This window comes from Lactuca serriola, chromosome 4 (assembly GCF_051521515.1).
Source record: "Lactuca serriola cultivar US96UC23 chromosome 4, Lser_US96UC23_V15, whole genome shotgun sequence".
Lineage (NCBI taxonomy): Eukaryota > Viridiplantae > Streptophyta > Magnoliopsida > Asterales > Asteraceae > Lactuca > Lactuca serriola.
In genome coordinates this window covers 198,840,745-198,858,354 of record NC_136411.1, presented here as the reverse complement: position 1 = coordinate 198,858,354, position 17,610 = coordinate 198,840,745, and the positions used below count along the sequence as shown (strand labels likewise).

At 40.7% G+C, this 17,610-nt stretch overlaps 1 protein-coding gene and 1 pseudogene across 1 annotated transcript; one reads left to right on the top strand and one right to left on the bottom strand.

Moving 5' to 3' along the window:
- Positions 1-1,264: 1,264 nt before the first annotated feature.
- LOC145103133 (cyclic dof factor 1 pseudogene) lies at positions 1,265-2,710 on the bottom strand (annotated as a pseudogene).
- Positions 2,711-9,263: 6,553 nt separating this feature from the next.
- Positions 9,264-9,692, top strand: LOC145099109 (uncharacterized). The gene has a single exon (XM_079036695.1). The coding sequence runs from the start codon at positions 9,264-9,266 to the stop codon at positions 9,690-9,692; it is 429 nt and encodes a 142-aa protein (XP_078892821.1).
- Positions 9,693-17,610: the final 7,918 nt, after the last annotated feature.

The window sequence follows — 17,610 nt, the reverse complement described above, 5'->3', positions numbered from 1 at the left end:
CCCTAAATTCGGCTACCCTCACCCACTCTCAAAGAAACCCATATGCTCGAAGTTCACGTCGTGATCACTAGAGTTACACGGCACATCAGATGAACATAACCCTAATCGTTTAGTGTTGAGTTCTGTGCAGTTCAAGAAGGTTGTCAAGGTTGCTAGCATAATTCTTGCGTATGACTACGGAAAAGGAATCCTAGTTTGGATTCTATACATCGGCTCCACTAGCTGGAATAAGAAAATCAAAGGTTACAAGGGTTTAAACCCCCTATTTGTTGTTTGTTGGATTATATTTAATTGAACTTTTGATTACCTTATGGATTATGAGATTTTTATGTTTGCTTCCGCTATGCCTTTGTAGTTTGTTTGTATCCCCATAACCCATTATTAAGATTAAGTCGTAACAAATGTCCATACACTAAAATACATCTTACAATTACATGCATGCATCATTCCAGGAAGTTGTACTTTAGGCTGCACACATGTGGATCTGTCCATTAGACGGTTTCATTATCTTAAATTCACCTGACAATTATTACCATTCTATGATTTTTAGGTTTCTAACGATGTAAAAAAAGGTTGTATGTATAAAATACTTTCGTCAAAGCTGTCGCTTTCCTTATTTATACTACTTGATATATATATCTCCATAATACGCCATGAACTTCCTTTTCCAAATGAGATACACATACCCACATGATATAATTAAATAAATATAGCTGGATATTCTCAAACTTGTCAGATAATTTTACCAAATGTGTGGCCTTGATCGATTGATTTGAGAGCCATTGATTCGATTTTATAAATCATACAAAACTTAATATTATATAAATTACCAATATAAACAAATCTGGGCCACCATAGTTCCACCACTACTTTATAAAACAAGAAAGCAAAAGGAAGAAAATACCCATTACAAAAGATATATAGATATACATATATATGCCATTTTGGGACCACAAAACAACTCAATTTTACACCCAAAATGTGGTCTCAATTTCTTGATGACATGAAAATATCTTCGTTCTTTTTAATACTTTTCTTCTGATTTTGATATATCCATCCAGATTACCAATATTATTCATTATTAGATATAAAGATATATCATAGTAAGGTGCACTCCAAGATTATTAGATATAAAGATATACTTATCATATAGTAAGGTGCACTCTAAAGTGATGGTTGTATGCATCAATGGGTTGTACTGTACTGCTCATTGATGCTTTCTTAGTGATTAACACTTTACACTTAACACTCAACACTTTAACAGTTTTCTTGTATAGAAATGTTCATCCTGTTTGATTATCATTCAAAGTTCAACAAAAGATTTACAAAAATCTGAACATCTAAAAGACTAAAACTATAAAAAAAAAAAAAAAAAAAAAAACAAATTAACCCTATTGCTATTCCCTCCTATTATATTATACTGATTTTTAACATCGTATTCACACAAATCACATTAGGCTCTTTCCTGAAAGCAAAGCGATCTTGAAAACGCAGCAGGATTTGCTTGTAATAATAACGAAGGTTCTGTGATCGGTTGTTTCTTCTTTTCATCTCCTTTTGCTTCAAACCCTTTGAAGAGATCTCGTCTGCTACAGTTTTCGTTCTTGATTCCGAGGGTTGCCCATATAGAACTCTTCGCAGCTTCATCTGGATCATCGATTCTAAGCGTTTTCGGGATTAGAATCGAATTCTTCTGTTTCTTCGGCTCCTCAATTGGGTTAATTGATTCCCGATCTGATGAATGTTTTCCTAGGATTGAATAGTTTGGAGCAGAGGTCGCCGGAGGTAACCAGGAAACGGAATTCCAGTACGGCGGAGGGTAGAATGGAATCGGAGGGTATCCCGTCGGAATCTGCATTGGAACCCATGGATTATACGACCATGGAGTCCCTGGAATCCAATGAACTTGAGAATGGAATCCGTTATTCTCCTGTGGTTTCTCAACAACGGAATTGGAAGAAACAACGGTGGTTGTTCCACTAGAACAATCGTCTCCGCTTTCTTTCCCTCTACATATCGGCGAATTTGGAGTAAAGGAAAGAACTTTTGGTTGACGAGAAGTATTGTAAACTCCTTCGGAATTATCAGCAGCGAATTCAATCTGAGGTCCCACATCAAAAGCTTCGTGAGAGATAATAAAACGACAATCCGATGAAGTGTTCTTTTTCTTCCGGCGACCTGCTCCAACCGGCATATTCCTCATCGTGCCTCCGGCAGTCCAGTACCTCTGACAACTCTTGCAAAAATGGCGTGGCTGGTTGACGTTCGAGTTGTTGTAATAACAAAACTTGGTGTTCATGCTTTCGCATCGAGGACAAGGGAGAATCTTGTCAGGCTTCTTTAGACCTCCGGTGGTTTGGTGTTTCTCCGGCGAATCGTCTTCATCGATAGAAGGAGTTTTGGGACTGTCGTCCGTCGGAAAACCATTATCACCACCATCAGCGACGGCGAAGTGGGGAGAATCGGAAATCTTGGGGGTTTCCAAAGACCCGATCTTTTTCCCAAACAGTATGATACCGGGATCCGTCATGAGGGTGGTGGTTGCCGGCGGTGGAGAAAGGTAGATGTTGAGTGTAAAAATCTAAGTGGGGAAGTGGCAGAAGTCTTGGTAGGAATAGGTTTGAAAAATATAGGGGGTTGTGGGAGAAAGGTGGATGCCACATCAGCATGTGAGAAGGTTTTTGAGCCACAAATATGTTGTGGCCTTGATACGTTGGCACACTGGATTCTTTAGGTTGTATAGAAGTTTTGGTGCACTCGAAGACTTTTTAGATGGATTGAAAAAGATCTGGCAGAAAGTTATTGGTTCTTTCCTGGATAATATCGTACTTTTATGTCTAAACACCTTTTTCTTTTCTTTACTACTTTTGAATTATCTTATAAGTCTTATTCTCTTTCTTTTATTCTTTTATTGTATTTAACACAACCAAAAGCGGAATATAAAAATGATCGACACCAAAATATTGGTTATATTGGTTGTAGATTTATACTGGATATGTATTTATCACCAAAAAATCAATTTTAGTTTTTTGTTTTATTTTTAGGCATGTATTTTCAGAAAAGAAAACTATATATATTAATGTTCATGATTTTTTTTTAAATATATATCGATATTGATACATAAAAAATAATTTTTTTTTTCAAAAATAGAATATTGACTTAAAAGGGTGATATATTTTTTTATTTGTACACATTTTCCCACTAAGTTTTTTTCGTTCATACTTATTCGACTTGTTAAACTGTACACATTTAGTCCTTATCATCGGCTACTCCATGTTAGCCTGTAAAAATGACTTAATAGGGTAATATATTTCTCACTTTGTACATATATAGCCCTAATATTTTTGTACACATTTAGTCATTCATATTTTTTTTGTTGCAAAATAAGTCATTTTTGTTTTTGTACTCATTGAGTACTTATGAATGATTTATTTAAGTTTTTCTCACGACATCTTACATGAGACAATCATTAATAAGGTATTTAGAGTTTTTGATACTTATGTATACCGTGATATCGACTACTTGATTGCATAGGTCATGTGTTCTGAACATCATAACTTTTTCATACGATCTTTATATCAATGCGTTTATATTTTAGTCTACTACAACTTTCAATTATATTACTCTTGTTGAAAAGTAATATATTTTTTAACTGACGATCTTTATATCCATACGTTTTTTATGAATGCATGTATTTTTTTTTTGTAAAATTGTAAGTAAAAATATATTACATTTTAACGGGAGTAATCTTAACGAAAGTTGTAGTAGAATTAAAAAATGAACACGTTGATATAAACATTGTTAAAATCTGATATCGTATAAAGAAGTTACGATGTTCAGAATACAAGACCTAAGCCAAACCACAAGACCTACGCAACCAAGCAGTCGAGATCGCGATGGACATAAGCATCAACAGCCACAAACACATCATCAATGATTATCCCACGTAAGATATCGTGAGAAAAACCTAAAGAAATCATTCATAAGTGTAACAACCCAATTTTCATAAAAATTTTAAACTTTTGTTTTCATAACATTAACCATAGTAAATATAAAATTCCCAATACATATCCATGTTTTTTTGAAAATTCAAAGTACAAATGACCAAATGTGAAAACATCGGAGAATGCATGCCTCGTCATTAAGCCGTGCCCTTGCCCTTATCAATGGAAGTACCGGAAACATACAAATAAATTATAAGCACAAGCTTAGTGAGTTTCCCAATCACACAAAAGATATAATCACAAAATGTCATGCTGATACATATACATACAGTTTGCCATGGACTCCCTCCATGGTCTTCAACGGAATGTCATGGGCTACCCTCATGGTCCGATATCCTCATGTCATGGGCTCCCTCTATGGTCTTGATAAGTATCATAGGCTCCCCCATGGTCTTCGCATAAGCCTCTACGTAAATCAAATAACATACGATTTCCCATACTATACAACCATATCATATCAAATAATGGGTCAACTTTGGTGCCTTCGACTCATGAGTGTGGTAAGAAGAATCGCCTCAAATACTGATAGTAGCTGAATAAGTCTCGGCTTCGAGTATCAACTTCACTCAATCTCTAAACATAAGCAACTCGTTAGATTCAACACAAAACTTCAAACGCTAAGAGTCAACCTTGATCAAAGTCAAAGTCAAAGTCAACACCCTGAGTTGACCCAAGTCATCGAGTTATCCTTCAACTCCTCGAGTTCCCTTCAAAGGCATAATCGCGATATTGTGATCCAGCTCGTCGATTTTCTCTACAACTCGTCGAGTTTTTCCCCTTTCTCCGACAAAATTGTGACAAACCTAAACCAACTCGCCGAGTTCCCCTACAAACTCGTCGAGTTCTCCAGTCTGCTATTCCAATTAATGCATTAAGCCATTTTTCTTGAATCCAAGGATTCCAAACCTCAGATCCCTTCCATAATGTTATCTAGAAGGGTAAAGTTTCCAACTTTACCCTTAAGAACCAACCACAAGCCTTAAAACCCCAAACCCTAGTTCTTTAAAGAGGGGCTTGACCCAATAAGCCCCTAACTTAAATTACAACATTCCAAAATACAGATCTGATGTCCCAAGGTGTATAAATCATGTAAAGTTTCCAACTTTATGTCCATGCATGCTAGAAATGCCCTCTAAGGTCCTTTTTTGGCTTCATAATGGACATACTACATGAATGTGACATGGAGGCCATTAAAGTTTGCAACTTTAAGCCTCAAGAGGTCATGTAGGGGTCAGATCTACTCCATCAACCCCTGGAAACCTCTTCTCCTTGGACAACTCAACCAAAGTCCCAAAACTTAAGCTAAAACTTCAAGAAAATAGATCTAATAAACTACATGCCAAGGTGACGACTTTATACCTCAAAGATGTAGCCTTTGATGAAGAGTTTCTGGATCTAGAGTCACTCCTCTAAGCTAGGTGCTTCACTCTTCAAGACTCCTTTCAAGAACCACCAAAAAACACTCTTAAGCTCACACTACTCAATATGCAAGAAGGAAAACAATTCTAGGGTTTCCTCTGGGCAAGAGAGGCTGGTAAGGAGGCCAGTCAAAGAAGTTAAGTCCTTTATATAGGATGCAACACCAAAAAATTAGGGTTTTCACTTACTGTGCCAACTCGTTGAGTTGGGACACCCCGACTCATCGAGTTGGGTGGTTAAAATGTGCAGCTGGAGAAAACTCTACACAACGAGTTGAAGCCTCCCAACTCGCCGATTTCCACTCAAGACTTGAAAATAAATGACTTTATTTCATACCTGGACCAAGCATTACAAATCTCCCCCTTTAGAACTAGACTTCATCCTCGAAGTTTGCTGATGCAAAAAGGTCCGGATAATGCTTCCTCATCTCATCCTCCAACTCCCAAGTCCATTCGGAGTCTCTTCGGTGCTGCCATTGCACCTTTACAAGCTTCACTTCCTTGTTCTGGAGGGCTTTCTTTTCTCTGTCCAGAATCGCAATGGGCTTTTCCACATAATTCAGGCCCTCATCAATCTGAATGTCATCAAGCGATACCACCATCGACTCGTCAGCCACACACTTTCGCAACTGCGAAATGTGAAACGTGTTGTAGATTTGCCCAAGCTCCTCAGGCAAGTCCAACTGATACGCAAACTTTCCCACCCGGGCGATAATCCAAAATGGGCCAATAAACATGGGGCCCAACTTGCCCCGCCTCCTGAAACGGATAACACCCTTCCAAGGTGACACCTTCAGGAGTACCATATCCCCGGCCTAGAATTCTAGGTCCGATGTGTGCCTATCTACATAGTTCTTTTGCCTGCTCTTCGTTGTCTGAAGCTGCTCGCAAGCCCGTTGAATCATCTTGGTCATCTTAAGTACCACATCAGTACTCCCCATAACTCGATGTCTGACCTCCCCCAGCAAACTGGAGTCCTGCATCTCCAACCATAAAGCACCTCAAACAGGGGTCGGTCAATACTAGCATGATAACTATTGTTATATTAGAACTCGACCAGTGGAAGGTAAGTATCCAAACTCCCTCTAGAATCCAATACACATGCCCAAAGCATATCCTCAAGCATCTAAATTGTCCGCTCACTCTAACCATCAGTCTGGGGGTGATAAGTAGTACTAAAATGCAACTAAGTTCCCAACTCCTCATGGAACTTCCTCCAAAACCTGGAGGTGAAACGAACATCATGGTCCGAAACTACTGACACTGGCACCCCGTTCCTAACCACCACTTCCCGCACATAAATATCTGATAACTTCTCAGTGGAAATACTCTCGGAGATCGGAATAAAATGAGCACTCTTGGTCAATCTGTCCACGATAACCCAGATGGCATCCACACCCCGATCCGTCCTAGCTAGCTTCGTGATAAAATCCATAGAAATCTCTTCCCATTTCCACATGGGGATAGGTATCGGCTGCATCTTACCATGAGGCCTCTAATGCTCGGCTTTGACCTTCCTGCAGGTCAAACACCACTCAAAAAACCAAGCAATCTCCCGTTTCATCCAGGGCCACCAATAACTCAATCTCAAGTCTTGGTACATCTTCGTGGCCCCGGATGGATAGAAAACTTGGATTTATGTGCCTCCTCCAAGATCTTCAGCCTCACACCCCCAGAAACCGATACCAAAACTCTACCACATTAGGTCAATAGACCCCAACCGTCTCGCACAAAAAGTGGAATATGCCCCCAAATCCACTCCACCGTCTAGTTCTCTTTCTTTAGTCCCTCAACTTGAGTGTCCTTGATCATATCCAATATAGACAAAATCATCGTCCTCCTCAGGAAAACATCTCAGATCGGAGCACTCGCCGCCTTACGGCTCAAGGCATCGGCCACTACATTGGTCGTCCCGGGGTGATACAAAATCTCACAATCATAATCTTTTAGTACATCCAACCATATCCCTGCCGCATATTCAAGTTCTATTGATCCATCAAATACTTCAAACTTTTATGGTCAGTGTAGATGGTGCACTGAACCCCATATAAGTAATGCCTCCAGATTTTGAGGGCAAAAACCACCGCCCCCAATTCCTAATCATGAGTGGGGTAGTTCGCCTGATGAGGCTTCAATTGCCTCGAAGCATACACGATCACATGTCTCATTTGCATCATTACAGCCCTTAATCCTGAAATGGACGCATCACAATACACTACCAAGTCATCAAGACCCTCGGGCAGGGAAAAAATCATGGCCTCATATAATCTCTTTCTCAGGGTCTCGAAGGCCAATTGCTGATCTGGGCCCCACTAAAAAGTCACATTCTTCCTGATCAACCGGGTCAACGGTACAATGATCTTGGAGAAATCTTGTATAAATCTCTGGTAGTACCCTACAAGACCCAAGAAACTTTGGATTCCAGATGCGTTCTTCGGAACCTCCCAACGCATCACCGCCTTAATTTTGGCTGGATCAACCAAAATACCCTCCTGACTGATGATGTGTACCAAAAACTGCACCTCCCGTAACCAAAAATAACATTTGGAGAATTTGGCATATAGCCTCTCCATCCTCAAGGTCTCCAATACCTCCCTCAAATGCTGCTCCTTGGTCTTGGAATAGACCAAGATATCATCAATAAAGACAATCATAGACCGATCCAACATCGGTCTACAAACCCGGTTCATGAGATCCATGAACGTTGTTGGGGCATTGGTGAGCCCTAATGGCATCACCACAAACTTATAATGACCATAGCAAGTCCTGAAAGTTGTCTTCGGTATATCCTTTTCCCTAATCCTCATCTAATGATACCCTGACCGAAGATCGATCTTGGAGAACCAAGATGCACCCTGAAGTTGCTCGAACAAACCATCAATCCTCGGAAGCGGATAACGATTCTTCACCGTTTGCTTGTTCATCTCTCGATAATTGATACACATATTGTATGACCCATCCTTATTTTTTACGAACAAAATCGGTGCTCCCTACGAGGAACTCCTCGGACGAATAAATCCTCGGTCTAGCAGCTCCTGGAGCTACGTAGACAACTCTTACATCTCAGGCGGAGCTAAACGATACAGTGTTGTAACACCTAGTTCCTGGTACGTATTTAAATTCAAGTAGTTTCATTTTTTGCACTGGGACTCGGTGATTTGGAGGCCCAACTCGTCGAGTAGACTCGATTTTGACTGGGAGGTTTAGTGACCTACTCGACGAGTCGTGGGACCGACTCGACGAGTAGATGATGTCCGGATGAAACCTTAATATTTAAGGTTTGCACCCTATTTAAACAACTTATCTCATCCTAAACCAGCCTCCATCGCCCCTCTCACTTCCAGAAGACCCTAACTCGAAATCCTTGCCTTGTTTGAGTGTTCCTAAGCCATTTTTGTGCATTTTTGGTGGTTGTGAAGCTTGAGAAGGAGGAAGGAGCTTGTGAGTTCAAGTTGAAGCTAGTAGATCCAAAGGTTGTGTTCCATTTCCAGCTCATTTGAGGTAAAAAGCTTCAACCTTGACTTTCCATTTGTTATATCCTCTTTAGGGCTTGAATCTTGTCCTTTTCTTCAAGCTCAAGAAAAAGGACTGTGTCCTTGATGAACCTATCCCAGAAGAGCTCCCAGCTAATGATGCCAAAGCATCGAAAGATGCCCGGGGAAACCATGTTAATGATTCAACCGAAGTGGCTTGCATCATGCTTGAAACTATGACTCCTGAACTTCAGAAAACTTTTGAGTTTCATTAAGCATTTGAAATAATTGAACAATTGAGAGTCATGTTTCAAGTTCAGGCTAAGCAAGAGAGGTTGGAGACCTTGAATGCTTTCATTGGTTGCAAGATGGCCAAGGGATCTTTTGTGAGTGCACATGTACTCAAAATGAAAGCTTATTTTGAGCAACTTGCCCACCTCAGATTCCCATTTGGGGGTGAGCTAGCGACCGAAGTGATCCTAGCCTTATTGCCTAAGTCATTTAACCAATTTGTGATGAACTTCAAAATGAATGACTGGGAGAGGAGCATCAATGAAATTCATAACATGCTCAAAAATGTTGAGGCGAACATCAAGAAATCTGGGAACAATCAAGTGTTGATGATCCGTGAAGGTCAAATCTCCAAGAAGAAAACTGGTAATAATACCGATAAGGGGAAAGGCAAAGCTGCCAAGAAAGGCAAGGGCAAGGGAAAAGGTAAAGGGAAGCATCCTTCTACTAACCCAACTCCTAAACCCGATCGTGCTGCTGACTCTGATTGCTTTCATTGCAATTAAAAGGGACAATGGAAGCGCAATTGTCCCAAATACCTAGAGGAACTTAAGAAGATCAAGGTCCATCAGGTTGGAACTTAGGTATATATGTGATTGAATTACATGAATTCCGTACTAATTCTTGAGTATGCGATACTGGAAGTGGTACTAACATCTGCAATGATTTGCAGGGACTAAAGAATGTTATAGAACTAAGAGATGGCGATTTGGAACTTCATGTTGGCAATGGCAATCGAGTAGCTGTCAAAGCCATAGGACAATATCATATTTTGCTTCCAAATGGCCTTAATATTATTTTGAACAATTGTTGTTATGTACCTAGTATAACTAGGAATATTCTATCTACTTCTCTCTTGTATGAACAAGGTTTTCGTTATAAGTTTGACTTTGATTCTGAAAACATTTCTGTGGTTAAAGATAATGTGTTCTATTTTGAGACTAGTGCCAAAAATGGAATATATGAGATCAATTTAAATGGTTCATACAAAAAGGATAATTCAATGTTCAACTTAAATGAGAAAACAAAGTTAGACTCAAATAAAACTTATTTATGGCATTGTTGACTTGGGCACATAAGTAAAACTCGCACTGCTAAGCTCCAAAAGGATGGGATCTTAGAGTCAACAGGCTCAGAGTCTTTTGATGTATGTGAATCATGTCTATGTGGCAAGATGACCAATGCTCCATTTACCGGTGTTGGTGAAAGATATTTGGATCTATTAGGACTCATACATACAGATGTATGTGGACCTTTTAGAACAATGACCAGAAGCTGTGAAAGATACTTCATTACATTTACTGATGATTACAGTAGATTTGGATGTGTGTATATCATGAAACTCAAATATGAAGCATTCGATGTCTTCAAGGTTTTCCAAAATGAAGTACAAAATCAACTTGGTAAAAAGATTAAAACCATATGATCAGATCGTGGTGGTGAATATCCGAACTATGAGTTTGATGAACATTTGAAGAATTGTGGCATAGTGTCACAACTCACTCCACCAGGAACACCTCAGCATAATAGTGTCTCAGAATGGAGAAATTGTACTCTACTTGATATGGTCCAATCGATGATGAGTCATACTTCCCTTCCTCGTTCACTTTGGGTTTATGCCCTTGAAACCACATCTCGAATTGTAAACATGGTCCCAACTAAAAAGGATAGTAAGACTCCCTATGAGTTATGGCATGGAAAGGTTCCATCAATGTCTTACTTAAAGAAATGGGGTTGTAAATCATATGTTAAAAGAGAAAATTCTGATAAGCTTGACCCTAGATCTCAAAAGTGTATCTTTGTGGGATACCCAAAAGAAACCGTGGGTTACTACTTCTTCCATAAAGATGAAAACTGGGTGTTCATAGCCCGTAAAGCAACGTTTCTTGAAACTAACATTATCTCACACAAAGTAACTGGGAGTCTCATTGACCTCGAAGAAATTTGAGAGAGACAGCCTTTAGTTGAGAATGATAATCAACAAAGCATTGTTGAACCTGAAATTATCATTCAAATGCCGGAAACCACACCAACTATACGACGCTCCAGTATAACTCATCAGGAACCTGACAGATTTGGATTTGTCATTCCTGAAGAGGAAGTCTTCTTGATGGATCAATGTGAGCCCATCAATTACAAGGTTGTTACTGCAGACCCAGAGTCTGACAAAATGGATTAAAGCCATGAGAAATGAAATTCAATCCATGAATGACAATCAAGTATGGGACTTGGTTGACTTACCTCCTAACAGTAGGGTTGTTGGAAGCAAGTGGATCTTCAAGAAGAAGATCGATATGGACGGAAATGTACAAACTTTCAAAGCACAACTTGTCGTGAAAGGATATACTCAAATTCAAGGTGTTGACTATGAAGATAATTTATTTCCAGTTGCTAAGATCAAATCTATTGGGATTATCATGGACATAGCTACATATTATGACTATGATATATGGCAAATGGATGTCAAAACTGCTTTCCTTAACGAATATCTTGAGGAAGATGTTTATATGGAACAACCTGAAGGTTTTCTTAAGCCGGATAACCTAAAGAAGGTGTGTAAACTGAAGAAGTCCATTTATGGATTAAAACAGGCATCTAGGGCCTGGTATCATCGTATTGATGAAAACATCAAAAAATTTGGTTTTTCAGAATGTCCCGATGAACCATGTGTATACATCAAAGCACGTGGGAGCCATATTGTTTTTCTAATTATGTATGTTAATGACATATTACTGATCAGGAAAGATATCCCAACATTGAAGGAGACTAAGGCCTACCTTAGTAAGTCCTTTCAAATGAAAGACCTAGGGGATGCTGCATACATACTCGGTATTAGTATCTATAGAGATAGATCCCAAAGACTCATTGGTTTGAGTCAGAGTACATACATTGACAAAATATTAAATTTTTTTCAATAGATAACTCAAAACGAGGAATTATTCCCATACTGCCTAGTACCATTCTTTCTAAGGTTGATAACCCTAATACTGAAGATGAGATCAAAAGAATGAAACGCATACCGTATGCTTCAGCAGTATGTTCAATTATGTATGCTATGACATGTACAAGGCTAAATGTAGCTTATGCTATTAGTATAACTAGTAGGTGTCAAGTTAATCATGGGGAAAAACATTGGGTGGCTGTTAAGAACATACTTAAGTACTTAAGAAGAACTAAAGATATGTTTCTGGTCTATGGAGGAGTTGAAGAAGAGCTTACTCTAAGATGTTACACTGACGCTAATTTCAACACTGATCGAGATAACTCACGATCACAGTCGGGATATATGTTCACACTTAATGGAGGAGCCGTTGCCAGGAAGAGTTCAAAGCAAGAAATGGTTGCACTTTCTACAATAGAATCAAAGTACATAGCTACGTGTGAAACGGCTCAATAAGTTGATTGGACGAAGAAATTCATCGGTGATCTGGATGTTGTTCCAAGCATAAAAAATGCCATTGAGATGCTTTGTGACAACACTGGTGCCATCGCTATCGCAAGGGACTCGATGGTTCCCAACAAGACTAGACACATTCAACGAAAATTCCATTTCATTTGTCAGGAATTAAGCACTCAAGGCTTAAAGAAAAAAGTTATACAAGAAGAAATATAACAATTTTGGCACCTTATTCTTGTTGGTAGATTACTTTTAGAGAAGATCAAGCTCCTTGTTCTTTCCATCTAATTCAACACCCCAAATCCAAGAGGGTCCAAAGGCTACAAAGGTTGTTATTTCTAAACACCCTATGGTTCTTATAACATCATTTTAACCTCTTTAAAAGGATGCTTGATGGTTTGTTTTGTTGCTACGCTTGAAATTTACAATAAAATTTTAAAGCTTCTGTTGCCAGTTTTTGTGAAAAACTATCTATTTTATGCAGCAAAAACCCTTCAATATTGCTACATATATTTACTTAAGAGTAAAGATGAAGCAATAGACAAGTTTGACTTGTATAAAAATGAAGTTGAGAATCAACTCAACAAGAAGATCAAGGTGGTTAGAAGTGATAGGGTGGAGAATATATCTCCATTTGCTGAATTTTGTTCTAAAAATGGAACTTGACGCGAATTCACAACACGTTATTCAACTCAACAAAATGGTATTGATGAAAGAAAGAAACGTACCTTAAAAGAGATTGTGAATGGCATGCTAATTAGTTGTGGATTAAGCCATAACATGTAGGGGAAGCTATTTTGTCGGCTAACTATCTTTTGAATAAGACACCTCGCTAAGAAATGGTTGAAACACCATATGAACTTTGGATGGGAAGGAAGCCATCTTATAAATACCATCATATAAGCACAATATCTCAACAAAAAGATAAATACAAAATACATACCAGCCACAACATCGAGCGCTGCGCGAACCTCGTCCACAGTCAATTGGAAAGCTCTCCCACGAGCCTTCGGAGCCTCGGCCTTCATTGGTCGAACCTTGGTAACCCTAGCAGCAGGTGCAGATCCCTGATGCAACTGTGGACACTCGGTCTTCCGATGGCTAGCCTGGTTGCAATGAAAGCAAACCATAAATCCCTTGGGGACAATCCTTGGCGATATATCCCTCCTTGCCACATTTGTAGCAAGCACCCGATCGACAGATCCCCTCATGACCCTTGCCGCACTTTCCGCAAGTGTGGCCCTTCTGGCCTCCAGTCCTCGAATCAGCGGACTTGGTCCGCTTGGTTGCCAGCTGAGACTGAGTCGGCCGCTGATCCATCCTTTGAGACTCGGCCTCCTCCCTGGCCTGAGTCTCCAACTCAATCTCCCTTTTCCGGGCATTTTCCTGGAGCTTAGCAAATGTCCGGTACGTCGATTTCAACAAGAACTCTCGAATGTCCCTCCTCAGAATGCCCAAATACCGGCTCATCTGTGCCTGCTTAGTAGACACCTGCTCAGGGCAGAACATCGCCCTCTCATGAAACTTCCGGGTGACCATAGTAACGGAATCATTACCCTGCTTGAGGGTCAATAACTCCTGAACCAACTGTTCCCTCTCCACCGGGGGAACATACTCGTCTCTGAACATGGTAGTGAACCTCTCCCAGGTCACCGCTGAAATCTCTGCAAGAGTGAAGCTCGCTGTCACGAACTTCCACCAATCCTTCGCTCCCAAGCGAAGCTGGTTCAAAGCGAATCGTACCCTCAGATGCTCCGGACATGAACACGTATAGAAGCATCCCTCAATATCAGCAATCCATCTCATCGAAGTGATCGGATCCTGCGTCCCATCAAACTTAGGTGGCTTCGTGTTGTTGAACTCCCGGAACAACAACGAGTCACCTCCCTGAGGCCTGGCAGCAGCCACAACTGCTGTAGCTGCAGCCTTAGTCACCGCGGCGTACCGCTCATCAAAAGTCTCAATCAGTGTGGTCTTGATAGACCCAAACATCTCTGGAATCTCGGCCCTGATCGCTGTAGCCACCACATCGTGGATCATCTGACGAAGCTCCTCGTCAATCACACTGCTCGCCTCAGGTTTGTGGCGTGTCCCAACCATGATGTGTCTGAAATATAGCATAATAATATCAAAGACTCATTCGAGCATGCTCGCACTCGATAACTCAACCCTACTTGTTCCTTAGTACCCAAAGGATTCTTACTTAGAGTGCGCACTGCTCCGGTGTCTTCGATAGTACAGGCCCTTATACCACCGCCTACACCGCATCATTATTCACCCTAAGTCCTCCTCCTTGGATCCCAGATCACAAGTACTCTATATCTCACTGGCATAGGCTACCCTTCGGTAGACCTCTTATCAGCCCCTCACTGCTACCTACTCGCACCCAAGCATCACATAGCAGCACATTCCTTCCTAGGCTAAGGCATCACAAAATCAGGCCACTCTAGTCCTAATATGAATACCTAGCCAGCTCTAGCATGCATAATATAACATATCATATCTCATAACACATAACATAAGGGCATTTTGGGGGTTCACCGTTCGGGCACTGGCTGACCATACACACTGCTCCGCTCTGGTTGTCTCAAAATCTCTTTCTTTTTAGAAAAATTAGTTTTTATCGTTTGAAAATTTTCTCAAATCCTCAGTTTGAGTTCAGTTACACCCGAAGGTGCATCCAAATCCCTAAAACCAAGGCTCTGATGCCAACTTGTAACAACGTAAATTTTCAAAACAATTTTTCATTTCTTTAAAACATAATTTCATTCAAGACAAACCATAAAATCCAATGTAACATGGTCATAATACAAAACATATCAATCCCAAGATCAATCATATCCATATCCGCCTGTATGTGTGTACGAGTCATGTCGGCGCCTTCCCACGGTCGTCACTAGTACCTGAAACACATTACACATAAACATTGTAAGCAAGAAGCTTACTGAGTTCCCCAATATACCACTTATATACATATGCCTTTCCAGGCCATACTCCACACGACCTTCCGGTCCATGTGTCTCAGGGGACTTCTGTCCCAACCCGGTAAACCTTCCGGTCCTACCCGTGTCGACCTTCCGGTCCATAACTCCCTGACCTTCCGGTCCACATCATAATGCCTTCCGGCCTATATCATAATGTCTTCCGGCCCATATCAAGCATAGCATACATATCACATACATAGCGCATACGAAACAGGCAACTCATAGCATACAACGCATATATCTCATAGCATACCAGACCTTCCGGTCACACTTAGGTACCCTTCCAGGTATAGTATAGTGAAAAGACTCACCTCAGTTGCCTTGGTAAATCTCTAACTCGGTGGAAATACGATCTAGCCTCCGCCAAATCACATAAAGTAAATACTCTGGTACATATACCTCTCGGTACTCGACTCCACCCTGTCTTGGCACCCTCAGAGGGCAAAAGACCATTTTACCCCTCTTTGACTCAAAGGCCACAATGTTGACCAAATCCTAGAAGCAACAAAAGTCAACGGTCAAACTTTGACCCGACTCGTCGAGTGCACTAGGGCGACTCGACGAGTCTACACAGGTCCACTAACTCTTTAGTCTCGCTTGGCCCGTCGAGTTCCTCCGCTTGCTCGACGAGTCACACCTGGCATGAATCGCGGGGCCAGCCCGACTCAACTCGTCGAGTCCCAAGATCAACTCGGTGAGTTCCACTTTGAACTCCAGTCTTCTAATCCCCCCCCTCCCTAACACACTGAGTTATTCCCCCAACTCAGCAAGTCCACTCACTGAGTGATTCACGGGAAACCCTAATCCTACTCGCCGAGTCTGCCCTTGCACTCAGCGAGTTCATGCCATGTACAAACTCAAATGGCCTCCTGAGGTCAGATCTGTTCCTTGAATCCATAGATCTGACCTTCCCAAGCCTGATAAACACGTAAAGTTTGAATCGTGACACTCATGGGACGTCTAGGAGGCTTCACTTGATGATTTAGCCCCAAAAGTAACATCCTTAGCTCAACACCTCCACATCTCAACATAAAGCAAGCTAAGAAAAGCTCTATAGACCCCTATGGGTCCAGATTTGAAGTATCAAAGTGAATAGGGCCATATCCTCACAATCTTCTTCCAATAAAGGTCATAAAACTCTACATCTATGGATTCCTTCCACCAAAACAGATAAAGGGACGATTTAATACCTCAAAGATGAAGTCTCTTGCTCGAAATCCACAGTTGCACAACCTCCTTGGTCTCCTCTAAGGGCCTTTAAATAGGTCCCAAACCCACGAAATTAGGGTTTCATTAAACAGCGTGGACTCGCCGAGTCCACCTCATGAACTCGCCGAGTCCAGCCATGAACCCGGATAAGAATCCGCGACCCTACTCGGCGAGTCTAAGCACCAACTCTCACAACCTCCAAAAATAAAATAATAAAATAATATACCTAGGAATCCGGATGTTACATATCACCTTAGATATATTTGGTGAAGAGGCCGAGTGGATACGTTAGTTTGTGGAGGACATTCCCGGATCGCCTAAGTCAATAACGACCATTTATATACATTGTGATAACCAATCAGCAATCGGTATAACTCAAAGTACAATGTATAATGGGAAGTTGAGACATATAAGACGTGGACATAAGACAATATGAAAACTAATTTCTACGGGAGTTATTTTGATTGACTATGTGAAGTCAAAAGATAACATTGTGGATCCGCTTACAAAAGGATTGATAGAGATGTAGTTTATAAGTCGTCGAGAGGAATAGGACTAAAGCCCTTGAATAATTAATTTACACAAAGGAACCCTTACACAAAACAATGGAGATCCCAAGATTTGGGTTCAAAAGGACAACCTAGTTGTATGAGTGAGGGAGGTCACTATGGGGGGGAGTTGATAATCTTCCTAATCCACTCCTATAATTACTGACAAGTTAGGCTAAGCATATGGATTTTAATGATTATTTGAATCACCTATGTAAGAGACAAGTGGGGTATATTCTAAGGGAATTGTGGGTGTGGGATTCCTAAAAGCTCTTGCAGAACCAAG